The sequence below is a fragment of the Cygnus atratus genome, chromosome 3 (assembly GCF_013377495.2).
Source record: "Cygnus atratus isolate AKBS03 ecotype Queensland, Australia chromosome 3, CAtr_DNAZoo_HiC_assembly, whole genome shotgun sequence".
Taxonomy (NCBI): Eukaryota; Metazoa; Chordata; class Aves; order Anseriformes; family Anatidae; genus Cygnus; species Cygnus atratus.
The window spans coordinates 100,780,012-100,800,807 of NC_066364.1; the positions used below are offsets into that span (position 1 = coordinate 100,780,012).

General features: G+C 39.7%; 1 protein-coding gene across 1 annotated transcript in view; it reads left to right on the plus strand.

The window, feature by feature from the left end:
* Nucleotides 1-20,796, plus strand: part of USH2A (usherin) — a 422,856-nt gene that overhangs the window by 11,531 nt on the left and 390,529 nt on the right. The window contains 2 exon segments of the mRNA XM_050709829.1: nt 8,211-8,727; nt 13,822-13,987. Of these exon segments, the coding sequence (XP_050565786.1) occupies nt 8,211-8,727; nt 13,822-13,987 (683 nt within the window).

Consider the following 20,796-nt stretch of genomic DNA (forward strand, 5'->3'; position numbering starts at 1 on the left):
AATGGGATGAGACTTCTCTGTCCAGTCCCTGTCTAAGACTACAGATGTGTAGCTGACGCTATAGAAACCCCTAGCTATTTAGCACCTCTCACTTGAGACTGATGGTTTTCATTGCTCTGGGACCAATTCTGCAAGAAAAATGTATAAAATTTATAAAAATTGAATTAATCTGATGAGCTTGATTAAAATATATACATATATTTAATAAAAATTATGTGCAAAGTGCAAGGGATCATTGATTGTTATTTAAACCTTCTCTATAAGCGTTGGCTTCATTGGTTCAGCTATTTTGATACAACTAAAGCAGTACTTTGCTCAGTCTTCAGATGCATCGGTTTGAGCATATTGGTGTACATACAGTTTATTCCATTTCCCTTTAGGAAACTAGGATATTAGCATTTACCTTTCCTCAGACTTCAAGGAGTACTAAATTGGACTGAGGCTGTACCAAATTGTTTGCATTTTTTGCATGCTCCTGAAAATTACACTGGCACTTCTGCATATTCATTGGGATGATCATGACAATAGTGATAATGGTGTTAAGTAGTTCTGAGTCCCACAAAATAAATGGAACACTTTTGCCTTTTTTTCCTCTTTTTCTCCTGTTTCCTACTGATGTCCTATTTCTCTTACGCACTCACTCTGTCCCTGTTCCTCTGTCTTCTGACATATCTGTTAAGGTCCTGGACATCATGTGCTATGTCTTGTCAAGGAGATGTGTGTAATTACAGATGGGCTGGGTATTGCTGAAAAATGTATCGTAACTGACTTCTGCCTCCTTCTCCAACAGCAGTATAACAAATTTTGTTATCATGCTTTGACTTAGCTACTAATTTTTAGTGGCCTGTAGAAGCTTAAAACTCTCTGAGGCCTCTTTTCTTCTACAGCTCCTGGGAAGGACAAAAACAGGAGGAAGCATAATGTCCTAAAAATTGTGCCTTAGTCTGTGAAACTGGTTCAAAAATTATTACTAATTCTGGCCTTGGAAGGAGACTTTAAAAATCAAAAAAATACAGAATTTGGGATGTTTCCTTGAGGCAGACTGAGACTATTTAAAAGCTTGCTGTGGTTAGAATGGGTGATCATCTTTGTAATACCATTCTACCCAATTTTGGCACTCACTTGACTCCTTGGTGAGTGGATTCAATCTGCTAAATCTTCTGGGTGGAGTGGGACTGCCCGTTTGGGCAGCAGTGAACTGTTAGATTGGCTCTGCTGCAATATCTAGCTGTACCTTCTCTTTCTGACTGTACTAACATACTTCCTGTGCTGTGTCCTTATCTCCCACTGGACTTGCTTATCATGTTTTCTAGATTTGCGTTTATGATTAAATTAAAATGAGGTTAAATCAACCTTTCCTCTAAGAGCTACTCCACTGACGGCTTTGTGGAGGAAACCAAAAGTACTTCTACAGTCACCATTGTACTTCTCTTACTGTGCTTTAGTACTGTGTTTTAGAGGACTTCCTAGTCTTTCTCCTTCAGATCATATTCACCAGTGGATATGCAAATCCATGATTCATTGCTGTGACTATTAGATTGTATTTTCCTGTTATTGATACCATTTTTATTTTAGCTGATTATATAGGAAAGTTTTATAAAGATATATGTTCTTGCTATTACTTTGTTTTGCCGCAGGATATTAATTATTGACTGGCCTCCATCATTTCTGGGCTGAGTCTGTTGGAGGATACAGCTATCATAAAGTTTTTTGGCTTTTAACAGCTGATCTTTTTGTTAAGTAAATCTAGTCTGAGCTACTAAATCAAGTATTTTCTTGAACTTCAGGAAAAAGATGGATTTGATAGGTTAAGTCAGAAATTTTTCTGCACTTTGTAATTCTTTGTTATTTTGTGTTTTCCTACACTTCTCATAGTGCTTTGCTAAACTGAATATCCATCTTCTCAACTTGCAGATAAGGAAACTAAAACACAGACATGCACAGTTACTTCTGAGATCTGATTAGAATTTGTATTTTCTCACTGTTTTCTTTCTTCTTCAGATAGCTTCCCTTAATCTAACATCTGAATTTTATTATGAGAAGGATGTCCATTTATTTGTTTTAAACTAGCCTATACTTACCCTACAATTCTATAGAAGCACATAATCCTACAGTGGATGCTAATGCTCCTCAGAATTTACAGTATAGAGTGAGTGCACCGAATTACTTGATGCAACAATGTGTACGCTGTTACAGCAGAAGTAATACCTGTGGATGATAACTGGGAATAATGAACAGTTGAGAGTTAAGATGATGAATAATGTTAATGTGCTTCACTTACAGGTGGAAATGTAACGAGTTTAACTCAGTGGCTCTAGGGAGACCACTGTCTCTTTAAATGCAACACACTTTTAAAATGATTCTTGAAGTAAAGTGCCAGGAGCACAGGAATTGCTACTTTAAAGAAAATAATGTGGCTTCTACAGGCACCGAATGCATTTGAAAGATGGCACATATAAAACAGGGAAACTTAGGAGCAAAATCGCACTGACGGTTCAGTTCTTGCTCCATGTTGATTTGAAGTGGAGAGGGGACCTGAAGTCAGCTGAACTATGTTCCCAAGGCAGCCCTGAGCTTTCAGTGCTTGGGGAGCAAATCGGATTTGATTGCTGAAAATCATTCAAAGGGAAAACTTGCTTGAGAATTCAATATTGCAGTGTGCTGGCACAGGTGAGCTGTAATGGGCTAGGAGGAAGGGAAGAAAACAAGCCTATGACCAACGTGGTTGTTTCTTAGTTCCTCCCAGAGGGGAGCACGTGGGGAGACAGGGCAGATCCTCCCATGTGTCCATTGCTCTTTCTGGTCATCACGGGTCTCGCTGGTGCAGCAGGAAGGGTTTAATTGCTGCTCCCACATGAGGAGATCTTGAATGTGTCCTGTACAGGCAAGAGGGGCTGTGTAACTCTACCCTGTAGCTGGTGAAGGCTCTAACCTGCCCTTACTAGGTCTACTTCCCCAGCCACAAGGCAAAGCACAGCAATAAGTGTCACAGCTCTGGAGTTTTTCTTCCATGTCTATCCCTTAAGACTTACAGAAGATGGAGAGCACTTGAGGGCTTACCACAGAACTATTAATCTGAGGCAATTTCAGGGTGCAAGATCCCAGGGAAGGGAAGCTGATTAAGGAAACATGGAAAACAAAAGGTGGGAGAACTGGTGAGGACAGTGTGCTGTGAAGAGAGGTATGTGTAGAAAAGCAGAAGACCCTAATGGGAAATAAGGGTTCTGAGGGCAGAAGATAAAAGTTTGAAGGATTTGATGCTGGTAGAAGAGCTGATCTGAATAGAAAGGGGTAAGATCCTTACAGAAGCAAATAGGATGAAAATGGCTGGGTAAGAAGCATATCCTTGGGTATGATAAATAAGTGAATTTACTGTAGTGCTTGAAAGATGCAGCAGGAGGGGCTGTGAAGTGAGTTTGGAAGCTGAAGGAGGAAAAGATTCATAGTATCACAGAATGGTTTGGGTTGGAGGGGACCTTAAAGACCATCTGGTTCCAAAGCCCCTGCCATGGCTGCCCAAAGCCCCATCCAACCTCGCCTTGAACACTTCCAAGGATGGGGCATCCACAGCTTGTCTGGGCAACCTGTTCAAGTGCGTCAGAACCCTCATAGAAAAGAATTTCTTCCTCGTATCTTATCTAAACCTACCTTTTTTAAAAAATTTAAAGGACCCTTTGTCCTATCACTACACTTCCTGATGAAGATTCCCTCTCCAAGTACAGGTTGTTAGGCAAAAGAGATGATAAAGCCAAGGGAAGAGTTATGAGAACTGTGAAACAGCTTTTTAGGAAGAAAAAGCAGAATTTGAACACGTTCAGGGAAGAAATGATTATGCTTATACTGTACAGTGCAGTCCTCATTCTCATACCTGGTTCATCTGTCTTCAGAAAACCATGTAACTATGAAACTCTGGGACAAATCCAAATGTAAATTTCCAGTTTATCAATATGAATATGCTAACTCAGTGTCATTTTCTTTAAGAAAGCACTGGAAATCAATTTTATCATTTCTGAAAATAAGTAAAGAATTTTCAGAATAAATACATCTTTTGATGAATCTGACAGTTGAAATGGGGGCTGTCACTTCTGTCAGGTTTCAAGTGCAAGTTTCTTCATAGAATTTTTGCTGGTTGTTTGACCACTTCCCCTAATGGGAGAGAGCAGTCTGGCTGCTCTGCTGTTCCCTGGAGGCTGTGCTGAAGACATTGACTGTAACTGAGCCCAAACAGGGAGAAGGGGAGGAAGTGCAGAGCTAGAATGGAATGAAAATCTGGCAGAAGATGTGGAATCATGTTTTGCTGAAAGAAGGCTTGGGGCAAGAGATGTGAGAGTTGAATGCTCAAGGTTGAGCAGTATGCTTGTTGCTTAATGATAAGGGCAGAAGAGGATAGAAGGGGCTGCCTGGTAAAGCAGCTATGGAATAGAGAATTAAAGAAGGTTTAAAGGAAAATGAAGGATAGGAGCAGTGATTTGACTGAAAGTCTTCAGAAGGTGTTGATAATCAGTTGATGAAAACAAAATTGATTAGGTACAGATGATGTAATGAAAGGGTTGGAGGCCAGAGTATGGATTAGAAAATGTGTAGAGAACAGGCATTAGAGAAGAAGGTATTATGTAGACATTACCTGTGCTTGAAAACAGTAGAAAGGCATATGGTGGCTTGGGTGGGGAAAAGCTGTGGAGGAAACAAAATTGGTTTACAGAAGTAGGTAACTGGCTGATTTGGGGAACAGGGCAAAGGTTACAGTAGGGCAGTGAATTGCTTGGAGATGCTTTTAAAAATGAGAGAAGGGTTGTGGGGAATACATGGTTGGATGTTCAGTAGTGGAGGATTAATGGATTTGGGAGGGTCCACAAAATAGTTATTGTAAAAGGATGTATTTTCTGATGAGTCTGAGAAAAAGTGAGTGTTGTACACTCCCAGAATCACTGTTAGTGAATAATTAAAATGTAAATATTTACTGTATGTTGGGATAGAAGGAATTTGTGGGGAGAAGAAAGGTCAATTATTAGATCCCAAGTGCTTCAGCTGTATAGGATGGCCCTTCGTGCTTGGGCAGTCCATTGCGGTCGTACAAAAGAACGTATCTGTAAAGCAGTCCTTGCAGAGGTTTCCTTTCACTGGATTTACTGTGTGGAGATGCACAGTCTAGCTCATTATTTTCAAGAGAAAGAAGCCTGTAAAACTTGTTGCCTAGAAGATTACTTTATTTCTGCTGTTCTAGTAACAAAGAAAGTTTTGGTGCTAAAATAAGCTATGTGATGTACTGTACTTCTAAAGCTGTTAAAAGGCTCTTAACAGCTCTATAAAATACTTGCCACCTCCTCCTGTGCTTTCAGAAAATTTTACTCTAATATTTATTTCACTGGCTTATACAGAATTTCCTCCCCTTTAAAACATAAGTTGTTAATTATTTCTGGGTTGTTATGATCAACTCCCCTCCAGCTATTAAAATGTACTTGTACTGTAGTTTTATTATTACTTGTAAAATATTGGAAAAAATAATTTTGCTAGACAGTTAAATTTGAAATAAATATTGACTTGGCTATGCAAATGGATCTTTTATGTTAATTTCCTGCAAATATTCAAATGTTATAGTTTTATGAGAAAAAGCACTCATAAAAACTAATCTTTATGAATATTCACTGAAAGTGAATTTTGAATTGTATGGTTGAGCCTAATCTTTGAAAGTCGTGCTGTGTGGGTTAGTCTACATAGGTCACTTCACAAAATACCCAAAACAGTAACAGGTGACTGGTCAACACTGCACACATGCAAGAGAATATTGGTATAAAGTATTTGCAAAAATGAAACAGTCCTTGGATATACCAAAAAATTCTTCAGTTTTTCAAAACATTTATCAGCAGAAGGCAAAACTTATTGCGATTAGTTGTCATGACTTTGATCCCTACTAATTAAAATATTATTCAAAAGGGATTGTGAAAGGGAAGACCTCTTACTGGCCTTCCTGTACCTGAAGGGGGTCCGCAGGAGAGATGGTGAGGGACTTAGATCAGACATTAGGAGGAAACTCTTGAAACTCTTCATTCAGTTCTTTACTGTGAAGATGGTGAGGCACTGGAACAGGTTGCCCAGAGAAATTATAGATGCCCCATCCCTGGAAGTGTTCAAGACCAAGCTGGATGGGGCTTTGGGCAACCTGATATACTGGGAGGTTTCCCTGTCCGTGGCAGGAGGGTTGAAACTAAACTTTAAGGTTCCTTTCAATCCCAAACCATTCAATGATTTTCTTACTACATTGTTTTCCATCCTTTCCAGTCTTCCCTCCTTTCCTTTGTGTTCTAAAATATCTGTTTTATTATTGATGTGCAAATGTTCTTTCCATTATATTGTTAATAATATCATGGCAGACTAAGATGTTAATGTGGTACTTCACGTGCTGTGGTGTTGCACCATGCCTCAGACAAGTGTCTTCCTTCCTCCCCCCCCGCATTCCTTTTGTGGTGACCAATGTGTTTTTTTAATATATATCTGAATATCTTAGGTAAGATAATTTTGACCGGAGGACTATGATATTTAATGATGACCAAAACATGAAAACTCGACAAAGTTACTTTATTAGGAATTCCTATTTATCTTTTGATTTTAGGAAAAAGACCTGTATTAACACAGATGTTCCAGGAATGATTGAGGAACTTCCTTGATGTAGGAGGAAGGACTTGTTAAAATACATTAGGAGTTAAGACAGGAACATTTCTTATCAGTTGTTTATGTTGCTGAAGAGTTTTGACACTGTAGTTTCCAGAAGTCCAAACATACTAAGGTGATTATTTACTGTAACCACACTGGGTGTTTTGAAGTCCCTACACAAAAGGTTGGTGTAGGCACATCCCATGCACCTTTGGATCTTAATGCAGCTCCTAGTAGTTTAATGCAGGCTGTGCACCTAGCATGGGTAGGACAAAGTGCTGAAACTCATCAGAGCTGTAACATCACAGAAGGTTGCGAAGGTTGGTGGTGTTTTAAATGCTGGTAAAATGGTATGAATTCACTGAAATACAGGCTTATGCCCTTAGCCAACCCTAAAAGCAGAGAAAAGAGGGAAGAGATGACAGACTTATTGCTTTCTCTGAAGGGCTGAACTCAACAAATGGGGCACCCTGCCTCAGGCTGCCAGCACCCTGAGGAGGCGGCTCGCTGCCAACGGCTGTGTTAAATATTTCATAGTGGCAGTGCCGCGGCTTCCCGAGAGCTTTTTTTTTTTTTTTAAGCCCTGGGGGAGGGCTGTGTGTGTGTAACAGCTGAGAGTCGGGCGGGGGGAGCAAGGAGCCCGGGTGCTGGTGCCTCAGAGGGCGGTAGGTGCTGGGCGGGGAGGCCGTGGCACTGCTGAGGCAGCCGCTGCGCTGCTCTCCTCGCCTCTCCCTCTGGGTACGGTAAATAACGGGAAATCCACTTATTTATGGGCAGCCGGGGTGCCTGCCGGTGGATGTCAGGGCAGGTGTCTGCCATTAGACCCTCACGGGACAGATGGGGAGCGCGGCGTTAAGAGGCTTTGCGGAGGGCTGAGCAGGGTGCTGGGCGTGCGGCGGGCTGGGTGGCGTGGCGGGGCACAGGCGGGCTCGGGTGCTGGAGGAGCGGTGACCCTAAAATAGTGCTGAGCGGGATGAGGCCGAGCAGCTTACAGCTAGCAGTGTAAAGCTGAGGTAAGCACTGGGGGGTTTAAACGTGAAATTCTGTGAACTGGCTTGAAACTATGAGCAAAGACGTTCAAGTGTGCCTGGCTCACATGCTGGGGTATGGTGCAGTGCTTGGCACTCATCGCCCTAAGGTACAAAGCTGTGTGTCTGCTTTGCGTACTACAGTGGATCTGGATTAAATAGCGTGTGGCCGTGAACCTGTGCGGCCTCGAGCAGGCCAAGGCCACTTCACCTCATTTAGAGAGCTAGCCAGGGCATGCAGGTTGGCCTGCTGACTGAATGTTGAAGGAAGTATTCAGGTCTTTTAAGTTCCTAGTGGGGTATCGCTTCTGTTGGTGAGAAACATCACGTTCTTCCTACAGACAGTGTCTGTTTTCTGTGGTTTGCAGATTCCAGCTGTCATCCATGTGCATTTTGCTGGCCAGAAGACATAGATGTCCCCTGCGACCGAGTCCTTGCATTGGTGTTTTGGAGATGAAACGCTACATAAACTCTTAAAGTATACCACCTGAGGACATTGCTACCGACATGGACATCATTATTTATTTACAGATGCTTTAATCAGGAGGAGCTTTTTTGTAAACATGAATTGCTGGGCTCTTTCCTTGAGGTGTCGTGTCTTGTTTCATGCTATTGAAACATTAATCTTAATTTATTATGACTCCTTTGTGTTGGTCAGCTCTCAGGGACATTTCCCTAGACTTGAAAATGTGGGAGCTTTCAAGAATGTGTCAGTTGTGCCAACTCAAGCCACCTGTGGGCTGCCAGACCGAAGTACTTTTTGTCATAGCTCAGTAGCTGTTGAAAGTATTATGTCTTGCACCCAGAGGTTTTGTGTTCAAGAATGCCCGTACAGGTCGTCACCTTCTTCCTACAAACTGCTTCTTCCTGAAGGCCTTGGTACCTGTGTCACAGAGGACAAAAAGGACTTGCATCCGGGGTCCTTCAGCAATGCTTCAAGTTTTATTTTTCATAATCACAAGGATTGTTTCTCTACTCCCCGTTTACTGAGGCTGACAGCTTCATTTACGTTAACTGTATGGTTGAAACCTGAGCAAGAAGGTGTAATGTAAGTAGTACTGAAGGTGTTTACTTTCCTGGTGCTCTTAAAAAAATTGATCATTGCAGTCATGATCATTATTAGCAAGCTATTTAAAATTTTAAAAAGGTACAGTGAGAAACTATGACGTTTTAAAGCTGTATTTAGGTTGGAGTCTTTTCAAATGTCAGGATGAGTAGGCTTGGTTTCAGTAGCGTTGACTCAGATGGTAGTGCCATTGCTTGCAGTGGGAACTATTTACATATAACACACATGGCTTTTCTTAAAAATCTGAATTTGTATTTCTAGTTCACATTTGTTCTTCTACAAGCTGCTAGAAAAATGTCGGAGATGTTGCTTCTTTCAAGATGGAAAAAAATAACCTAAAAATTTAGGAATCTCCCAGTGCAATTTTACTTCATAAAAAATGAGGAAAAACCCCAGATGAAGTTCATTCCCAAAATGAATATTTTAGAGCTATAGATGACTGGCCATCTTTTTTTTTTTTTTTTTTTTCTGGAAGACCTGGGCAATCTTGACTGAATTAGTGATCATATTACTGCTTTAGCAGTTCGAGTAGTGGAATCTTTTGTTAATGAAGTTTCACTAGGTGTTCCTTCTCGTGTGCCTACAGGTCACGTTTCTAGCAAATATGACAGTTGGAGTGGTCTTTCAGCTTGACTGGGCCTTACTATAATGAAGAACTTGGATTTTTGGAAAACTGCATTACAGATCCTGCAAAAAAAAGTTCCATCTATTGTAAAATGCAGAGCCTCCTATGCCTTGCCCTGGTTATGCAGAAACACACAAATTATAATACATTTCAGAGTATATATCAGAAATGTTTTTGCACTTATGCTTTTAACTTACCCTAGAATTAAAATAATGATGTTCTCTGTGTAGCATTTTGATGCTTATTTTGCATGCTAAGCCGTCTAAGGGTGTGAAAATCATCAGAAACAATAGAAATGTGTGAAATTAATAGTCTGCTGTAATTGTGGTTATTGAGGGGAAATAAATGAGATCTGGAGGGCAAAAGTCACTTACTTCAGCTTGAGCTTTAGTTAAAGCAGCTCATATGAAGGTATGTGTAGAGCTGTCTCTGGAGCTTTGGCCTAGTATCTTTTGTAGACTGTGTTTTCTAAATGTTTGAACCTTGAACATCAGAGAGGCTGTGCCTGGGGTTGTCTTATGTCATAAGTTCATGCCCACACATGCAGGCCTATCAGGTTCTTGTTCAGCAGAGCATATGCTTAGTTTGAAGCAGAAATGTCCTGCTAATTTCCAAGCAAGGTGTTGCAGTGATGTGTTGAGTGAGATCGGTGAAAACTCTTTTTTTCAGTGGAACAGGCTGTTCTTGCATAGATCCTGAAACAACGAAATGTATGTGCTTAGTTCCAAATGATTAAGTGCTATGCAGAAACCAGACTCTCCCAATGTCTGATTATCCGTGGACTTGTGTAAAACAGTACTCTTCTATTGCTGCTGTGTTAATAACTACACAATGTACATATTCCTGTTCAGTGGGTTTTATAGATCACTTTAAAAGCTAAATGTTTTTATTCAATTTTTGTAATAGATTGCTTCATTCTTCTGCCTTTCGAGTTTGCCAATACTCTACAGGTAGAACTGACAATGATAGGATCCAGTCCTGAAAATTGAAGTTGGACAACAGTTATTCGAGTGGACAGGATGATATGCTGCTGTCCAGATTTTTTTTTCCACTATCCACAAAAAACGCACGTTAACTTTCTTTTCTGCAAAAAAAGGGAATACAGAACTCCAGTTCTGGAGAAATTACAGAGAAACAGTAATTGCACATGAATAGTCACTGAAGCTTAGCTCAGAAGGCATCCTACAATACAGTGGTTTAACAGCAAACTGAGATATTTTTCCTTTTATTTTACTGGTATGGTGAGTCCTTCGGGTTGGTAGGAGCAGTTTGACTTGCCAGCTGTCCTGCACTTTGCAGTCCCTGTTGGGGGAGACATCCTTCTTGAATGTTGTTTGTGAGACCTTTTAGACTCCTTTATTGTATCAGAAGGACTTCACCGAACTGGGCCTTCATCTAACAGTCCTTGTGCTGCCACCACACACTGGAATGATGGGCCATAAATGGCCATTTATTTTACCTGTGGAATAGTTGAAAGTTTAACAAACTAGTTTGCTTACTGATGACCTACTCTTACATTAAGTACAGCAGACGCACATTTTTTGGACATGCCATAAAGTGCTTTTTTGTGCTGAATGTAAATTTCTGATGTATAATATCCCAGTTACCTCCTTATAAAGACTAGTATCTGCTAGGCATGTGCCCATGTAAGAGAACAGCAAGGGTTTCTGCTAGAAGTTACTGTGCTGGTTGAAGTGAGAGAGACTGATGTGAGGATTGAAAGTTTGAGTGCCATTTAAAGGTTGTGACAATCCAGGGAGCAAATATGCATGTTTAACTGAAGATACTGAGGATTTTCTTCTTCAGTTTTACATACCAAGGTTCCTTACGTGATGCTAGGAAAGAAATTTTCGTACAAAGAGAGGTCAGGTTGTGTTATGCATTTATGTTGGAGTGCTAATGTTTTTCCAAGAAAGACGTATAGATATTTGTAGGTATGCTTTTAAGTTACCACATATTGGAGGTCCTAAAGAAAAGCAAGAGAACAGTGAGAAAACACTGACATTTGTATCTCCGGCCTTTAAAATTATTTCCCTTTAGGCAGTATGTGCAGTGAGTGAGCAAACCTATTCTTGCTGAACTGTGTTCTTTACCATGCTTCCTCTCATACTGCATGTGCTCATCAGTTAATCTAAAGGCTTGCAGTAAGCCCGTGCATGGAATTTAGCATAATGTGGGAAATAGTATATGATGATAACCCTTGGAAATAAAATAGGATAAGGATATGAGTAGAAGCTTAGCATATACAAGTAGTCATTACAGGCAGCTTATATCAATTTAGTATGAGCCGGGCTAACTGAAATTTAGATGACCAGAAAATAACAGAGGTGGGAGAGAAAGGAGCTGGGACCTTCTACACACAAAAGGGCCTGGTGGAATGGCCTGACTGGGAAGTGGTCAGTAGATGTTTGTTTAAATTTTATTTATGTAAAGGACTACAATTGTATCCATTATTGCATGTCAATTCAGATATTTTACATTAGTAACTAGGCTGAAGGGGAATGCTGCCTTCAGATATGACATGTCCCATTTTGAACTTATGCAGGTGTTCCCATTTGCTCCAGTTAATGTTTGGGAATCAGTTGTGCCTCCCTGTTAGATTCTCCCTGAAATATTCTATATAATATTTTTCCTGTTGAGAGTTGCCCAAATAGATTTCTGTGGTTTGGTTGTTCTCTCTCCAACCCCACCATCAAGAACTACATAGTCAGGTATTGGCTCTGTGGGATTGCAGGTTAGCAGAAGTTGGAAACTTCACAAAGAACAGCGGGTTCTCTCTGTAATCATGACTGGAATGGAAAACAGTGCTCCTAGTCAGAAGTAATGCTTATGCCTGTATAACCTACATTATATGGTTTTTTTTTTCCCCCCCTTCCTCCTGTTTTCTGCCTCTTGATTTTCCTCTTTCAGTAGTGAATCATAATCCACATTTGTTCTTTCCAATTTTCAAAGTGGTGTACATCAAGGTCACTTGCCTTCTTAAAGTCATGACACCTTTGGGGATAAAAACAGTGTGGGGATGTTTGCTTTAGATAACTAAAATAAACAAAATAACTGGATTATCCAATTATTGTTTATCCAGGAACTGGGTAAATCCAGTTCCTAAATATTTTGCTACTTATCTGAGCCTTTCCTCACATTTATTATCTAGCAAAACTAGTGTGTTTACAGGCAAACAAAATACTGAAAAGACCAACCAACACAATATTAAGAAACATGTTTTTAGTAAGGTTTACATAATAGGCATCTGCATTTTGCAAGTTGTTTTTTACCGACAACATTGCAGTAGACTAAAATGGTAACAGTTAAAATTAATTAGTCTTTCTCTTGGGTTTAAATGTGAATTAGTGAATAAAGGCAGTATTAAAGAATGGCATTTTTGATACTTTTCTTTTGTTAAATGCACAGCAGTGAAGACTGAAGAAGGGTGAAGTCTCCTATCAGTAGATAAGTGGTTTTTTTTTTTTTCCCTCTGAAATATGTCTTAAGTAAACCCTGGTCTCATACAGATTTTATATGCTTCTCTTGTGACTTAATGCATTAATTTAATCTAGAGTGTCTTAGCATATTTGGCTTTTCATGAGTAAGTTGGCGACTGTATTTCTCAAACAGCTGAAAAAGGAATGCAAAAGTTTATAATTTTTGTTGTAGTAATGATTGGATTAATAAATGAAATACATTGCTGTTTCAAAGCATATGTAATCTATATGCTTTCTCAGGACCTATGGCATCACGGTGATCAGTTTGGCAAAACTAATTGTATTTGAACAGCTAGATATGTAACATGGGTTGCTATGGACGGTATTCTTTGTCTTTATATTTGATATTGATGTAAAATCTCCATGGGGAAAAACAAACTAGCAAGTGGCCAGATAGCTCTCTGGCCTTGCTCTGGTTCTATTAGGTTAGAGAGAGGCTGTGTCAAAGGGAAAGTACAGGGGAAGCTTCTGTTGTTGTTGCCTTACCTGAACAGATTTGGTAGAAAAATAAGGGACTTATTTCCAAAAATGTCAGTCATGCTCCTTTTTGTGGTTGTATTATGTTTGCTTTGTTAGACTAGGAAAAGTGTAAGTGCTTCAACAGGATGCAGTGTTATGGAGCTTTGTAAGAAAAGTGCAGTGGAGAACTGCACGGTGCTGGTCTTCACAACACCCTGAAGAGAGGAGGTGAAGTGGCCCCCATTCACCTCCAAGTGAACTGGGGTTGAATGCACTATAAATTAAAAATATGCACGTTGCAGATTCAGACAGAAAACACATTTGTTGAAGTTCTTTTACACTTAGTACATCTTGTGACTTTTGCTGTCAGTGAGCCTCTTCTCGAGAGCTGTATTTGTAACGTTTATTTTAATGCATTCTGGTTAGCATCACTTTACAGGATAGCACCCTGGCAAGAATGTGTATATATATATGCCTCTGACCTTATGTTGTTTTTCTTCGTTATTTCCAAAGGTGTGTGATAGAAAAGGCTATTGATGGGCAGACTGTGTTCAAACTCACAATCTCTGAGAAAGAAACAATGTTTTATTATCGCACAGTAAATGGTTTGCAGCCACCAATAAAAGTAATGACACTGGGGAGAATTCTTGTGAAGAAATGGATTCATCTTAGTGTGCAGGTGAGTAAAAGTAAAAACCTTTTAATGTTTGTTGAAATACAACAGTTGTGTGAGAATGGTGTAACTGTATAAATGTCTTCACAAGAAGGGGCAAGTTGGGGAATGTAACTGAAAACTCTTGAGTCTGTAGGTAAGGATCTTAATTTTGGAGCACATCTTGAGGTGATTCCTAATTTAGAACTGGAAAGCAATGCTGCGTGCATTCTGCTGAACAGATAAGTGAAAATTCATACCCTTAAGAACACAAGTATTTGGCGTGAAGAAAACTACTTATTCTAATGTTAGCAATAGGTCTTGGGTCTCTGAGATTATTCCCTAAAAGGATAATGTAATGTCATCCTCATCTATACATGCTAATGTATTTATCTGACAGAGGTGTGTCCCATTTAATTCTTAAAGCTTCTTACAATGCATATAAGTAACCATGTATAAGGGTTTCTTCAGGATCAATCAAGCTAGTTAGTTATGAGGCTATTACCTCTTATTTTAAAAATAAATTCAGAATTGTTAAAATTCAATCCTTGTGTTCTAAATGTTTTCTGTTGACATAATATTTTTAATAAGTGTACAAACATCTACTGAGGATAAAGTAAAATTGAGTTTGTTAAAATTTTAGCAATGTACAAAAATCAGCAAACAAATACAGAAGAAATTAAAATGCATTCAGTTATTTGCATGCCTTGCAATTCCCAGCAGACACTCTAGTAAATTCTGTTTGTAAGCCAAGTTCAACTAATAATTAAAAAACACAATTATGAGGTATTGAAATGTTTATCTTCTCCTTCCTGCATTTCCTTTATCCAGCCTATTAAATTTCATTTGGTTTACAGCACAATCAAGAATAGTTTCCCTGCTTTCTTGAAACTTGCTAAAAGGTATTGACTGTGATTTGGATTTTTAGTGCTGATCTTGTCACTCGTAAGAAGTATCTAAGCTGACGTCTTGATTTTTTTTTTTTGCAGTTTTCTTTTTTCCAGGATAACAGCATGGTAGTGTGAATAAGACTTTGGCTGTTGGATTAAAAGAGTGACCTTAAGGTAGAACTAATGAACTTTACACTTCAAACACTCCAAGGGTGCTATATTACTGCTGTTGCTGTCAGCCACGTTTTGTACTAGTCTCAGAAACTGCTAAAGCCTGGGATAGCAGAGTGAAAGAGCTGGATTTAAATACACACAGGCATTTTAAATTGCATTACAAAGAACTCTCAAGCACTCCATAGAATTTAGTCCTTTGTTTCTTTGGGGAATGTTGCTCAATGCATAGAGGAGTAAAGAAGTGTAGCTTCTAAACCCTTACAGGGACTACAGACTTGATACCTTTTCCAAGTTTCTGAGATCGGTGTAGAACCTTATGTTCTGTGATTTATGATGGTGTTGGATTTAGCTTCCCATTAAAGATAATAGTGGCTGCAGCATGATCCATTTAGCACTAGGTATGGCTGTTAAACTTTAGGCAAAACTTTATTTTTTTTAAACTCTTAGCAACTGTCCAGAAGCATTTTTTGTATAAATAGAGAAACAAATGGAAAATGAGAGGAACTGTACAAAAATATGCAAAAGTAACGTTCATATGGAAGTGGCTATGCTTTCTGACGAGAATAGTATTTGATGATGAGATAGTTCCCAGACATTTGCAGATTGAAGCCTTGTCCATAAGCTGATGAAAAAGCCTTCTGAACACAAAGCACTGTGTGGTTTTACAGGAACTAATAACTGTAGTTAAGTGCAGTGGGACAGCCTGGAGTTTACACCTGAAAGTACATATCGCCTGATCTTAGCACAGGTATGATTTTTTGACTTCTCTGACTAAACCAGCCTTCTCTCCAGGTGATGACTATGCAGAGGGTGTGGGCTCTGTGGCGTGGAGTAGACCCTTGTGTGTGCTGTAGGTGAGCTACCTTGGGCTTGGGTAAAGGCAGCAGAGGGAGCAGTGGCAGAGTGCGATCATGGGTGACTTTACTACTACTGTTGGCTTTTCCAAGTAAATCAGTCTGTGTAGACTTCCACTTCTCTTGCTGAGATAAAACTGACTCTAATACCTGCAAAGGATTAGCGGTCTGAGTTCTGTGTCACTGTTGTAGGCATAGCCTGTATTTTCTACCAAAGGCAAGCATAGGACTGATCTCAGTGGCTAGTAAATTAGAAAGGTCTGGGTTTTTCCTCCAGACATGCTGGTTTTAAGGTAGGTATGGTGTCAACAGTGTAGTTACTATATAGTCTCCTACAGAAACAAAAAGGAAATTGTGGGATCTGAAGTGCTATATATGAGGCTGTGATGTATAGTCACAAGTTAGTAGGCTGAACAAAATGAAATGTAGATTCAGCAACTTTTTTAGGCACTTTGCAGAATTTGCACGTCAGAGGATGCTGGTGATATTCTTTTTGTTGGAGATCTCACCAGAGCTGGATGACGTGTCTTGATGTTTTAAAAAAAAATAACCTATTCAGAGTTGTTTGACAACTTGCTTGATATTATTTTTGGTCTAAAAGAAAATGTTTGAATGTTTTGTGGGACAACTGAGTACTATTCCTGATAAGACAGTTGAAAATGTGGAATGGATATTTTCATGCAAGTAATGAAATTTCTACATGTAGAAGAAGTGTAATAAAAAAGGAAGTAAATAGCATTGCCATATCTGGTGTGGTAGGATGCCTAGAAGCTAGCAAATTTGAGGGGAAGACGGATGAGGTGGGATAAAAGTATGTACTTTAAAAAATGTTTAGGTAATATAATTCAGGTACCATTGGTAACTGAAGATGTATGTGGTAATATCTCTTTTGTATATTATAAAAATGTTTTACCTTTATGTCAGAGCTGTAGGCATCTACCATATTGACTGTCAGAATTTGGTTTCCCAAAAGTTCAATTTAGAAGCATTAAGTCCTGCAATTAATATCCCTGGCCTTCAATATACTTGACTTTTCTAGTAAGGAAAGCATATTTGCTCCTTATGTTCCCTGAGACTACAAAACTTTTTTTATCAATGTAGGTTTTCTCTTAATTCTGTGGTGATATGTCTTTGTAGGAAATACATGTGACAAATGTGGGTCAAAATAGTTGGCTCATAAATTGTTTTGGGTATGAGCCTGACGAGATGTTCTTCACAGTATTGCAAAGTGTTATTCAAAACCATGCACAGTATTCCATATTTGACAAGATAGACAGCCTCCCTTTCTCCTGGAGTGTGGTTTGGTTGCTCTGTGTGTCTTGGGGAGACAGGAGGAAAAGAAGCTTATGGTATGACACCTTGTTGCTCAGCAACTGCAGACCAGTTACAGGTATGTCTAACTCAGGCTAAGTCTGATTCAGGACAAAAATTTTTTTTAGTGAATGCTAGCACTAAATAATATGGTCAGTAAATAGGGGTGTATAATGGGACCCATCCTGAGGAAAAAAAAGCAATATTTGTTGGCTGGCTCACAGGCAATTGATGCGTCTTGTTTGTGATGGTGCATGAGTGCTGGACAGGGGGAGGTTGGCTGGCAGAGTGAGTGTCCTTGCTGCCTCTGGACAGGGCTGCAACCAGGGGATTGGTGATTAAGGCACTCTGCATGTCAAGTTGGTGACCAGAATAACAGCTAAAGGAGACTGGGGGATTTGGTCTTAATAACAGTGTTCATGGCAGATTGGTGAATTGTTTGTTGTGTTTTCTTTTTTGGCAGCTTTGTTGTGGGTTGTGAAAAGAGTGTGTGTGATGTAGTGGCCCAAGAGAGAGGCCCCCTGCTGAGGAGCTAGGGTCTGTGTCCATCTCTGGATGCACAGGATGTGTATATGAAAACAATTCAGGCCAAAGGTCCCCAAAGCCAAGCAGTCAGTAGGAGCTGGGAATCAGAACAGCGGAGTTCTTGTGGTTAGTAGGAAAAACTGAAATATTTGTACATAAATGTTAGGTGATAGACACCATGACAGACGAGCCTAAAGTTCTGGTGGCAGCTGTGAAACTGAACTCAGAGCAGAAATGTGGTAGGATGGCATGTATCTTTGGAATTCAGCTGTAGGAGCATATGAGCTATCCAGGAGTGATAAAAATGAAAGCTAAATGGTGGAATAACACCAAATAGTAATTAAATGATAAGAGGAAAGGAAAGAAGAAAGGGCAGCATAGACTAAAAAGAATTTCTTTGGAATAAAATAATTCTAGGGCAGAAGAAGGCTAGTAAATGAATTCTACTGAAGTACTCTAGGATTTTAAGTCCTCAGGTTTGGATTTAGATGTGTAATTCATTAGAGAGAACTACTACTAAGGACTGTGTTTTTGCAGAGACTTATTCTCCAGTTTATGGCTGGGAAATTGAAGCTCTACTAACAAGAGCAGTCCCCAAATGCAGGTTCCTGCATTCTATGTGAATCATCGAGTTAGCAAAGCAGAAAGTCTGGATACCAGCTTTAAGTGATGAGGGCATTAATAGAGATGTTGGTCTCAGAAATAACATCCTGTTGAGTGTTTGGTTTAAATAAAATAAAAAGAAATGGTTCTGTAACTACATTTTTGTGTGCGAAGAAATAGGACTACTTTAATAAAAAGGTGAACGGAGGAGTCTAAGGATTGAATGGAGAAAAGGCCTTGAAGGTTCTTCAAAACAAAAATGATGGCATGAAGAGGAATCTCTGTCCTTAAGAGGGGGGGAAAAATGGAGATACAGCACTCAAGCTTCTGAGTGAATAAGCATCTATGCAATTAGAGATGGCTGAGTCTACAGGCATAGGGGAGTGGGGAAGGAAATTTGCGGAGAAAGCTACGTAGGAATAGAAATAAAACTGGAAGGAAGTTGAGCTGAATCAGACTTTGCAACAACTGTTAAATGGTTTAAAAAAAAAAAAAAGGTTAAGATCTTTTGTATGAGAAGGCATGACCTGTATACGGTGAAGATGTGCTTAAGATTAAGGATGATTTGAATAAGGCTGCCAAACTGAATACTTTGTTTCCGTGTAGGGATATTGATAACAGTCATGAGCAAATCAAGCTGGGTAACAGTATGGAAGTATGGAAACAAGTGATTATACAGAGGTAGAAATATAAATTTGCAAGCTTCTTGTGTACATGCTGATACAATCAGGTGGTCTAAGAATTCTGAAAGAACTTGGGCATAAACATGTAATTGTCAGAGTTGTATGCTAATCTGCCAAATCAGAGGTGGAGCTATGTAAGCAATAAATGCTTAGTGTTGGGAATCATTGTGCACAGGTGCGGGCCAGCAGCCAAGCACCCACACAGCCTTGCGTTCTGCCCCCTTTTCCCCTGCCAGTGGAACTGGGGAGAACAGGAGCAGCAAAAGAGAAAACTTATGGATTAAAATAAAGGCAGTTTAATAGCTGAAGGGGAGTAGGGCTGGAATAAGTGAGGAAAAAGCAGTTGCTCACCATCTCCCCCAAGCAGACTGTTGCCCAGCCAGTCTCTCAGCAGCAGCCACTGTGGGAGGCAAACCTCCATCTCCATGAAGTCCTTCTTCTACTCCAGTTTATTAAGTGTGGTGTTATATGGCATGGAATGGCGTGTTTGGGACACAGTCAGGACAGCTGACCTCTCCCAACCACTTGCTGAACTGTAGCTTACTTGCTGGGGTGAAATGGGGAGCAGAGTGGGAAAAGAGAAAGGCTCGACACTGTTCAAGCACTACCCAAAACATTAGTGTGCTATTAACGCTGTTTCAGCCACAAATCCAGAACACGGCACCGTATGGGCTGCTAGGAAGGAAGCTGACTCTACTGCAGCCAGAGCCAGTACTAACAGGAAGAGAAAAAGGATCTTGGAAACACAGAGCTATTTGTCTTGGCACAGTGGCACATGAGGATTTTGAGAAGATTTTTTTGAAGGAATAAAGATGTGAAGGTAAATGGAAAATGGGATAAAACGCAACATGGATTTACTGAAGATAACTCGTCGCTGTCTAACCTCTTAGCTCTTTTTAATGAGAACTGATTTTCAGGCAAAGTAAATCTGTCAAATTTCCTTCTATCTGGAGTTCAGTATAGCATTGATGTGACACCCCATGAGAAGTTGTAGGGTCAAAGGAAATGTTTGTGGAGAGAGGTAGCAGTAGATACTGTTCAAAGGAAGGTGTAATGTCTGGAAAAAATTACAGTTGAATTCTTTGAAAATCATTCTTTGGACCAGCCTTACATTTTCATTAATGATCTTGGCAGAAATACTGAGTGTACTGATTCAAGCTGGTAACATCATGTGGAGAGGCATCATCAGAAAAACAAACAGCAAGAAAAATGTTACATATAAGAAAAATGGAATGACTGAAAGGATTGGGGTAACAGGCACAAAATAAAATTTGGTATTATAAAATGCAAAGTAACATATTTGAAACTACTAAAAATCTTTTGCTAAGTAGTTAAATATTAGAAGTGGCTGAAGTAATGGTCCTAGGTGGTGATGATGGATTACTGGCCTGATATGGCCCTTAGAAAAGCTTGTGTTGGGACAGTGCATCTGGAGAAGACTTCCAGTTGTGAGGGGGAAGCATCACTGTTGCTGCTCCAATCTTTGAGGTTTCACGCAAGTGTGTGCAGTTTCAGGCCTTCATATTTAGGGAATGTAATTCAGAACAGAGATACTAGACATGATGACAATGAAAGGCTCTGTGCAGGCCTTGCAGAAGATGACTTGGAGAACCTTCTTTTGGGAGTTTTTTTTGACAATAGTGAAGTGTAGGAGGACATACAGTTTTCTTCTCTAAATCTGTTGGAGAGTAAACACCAGGCAGAAAAAGGAACCATTTAGGCTGGAAACTGAGTCTGTTTTATTACAGCAGACTGTTTCTGAAAAAAGGCTTCTGATCAGAATAGCAGGGATAAAA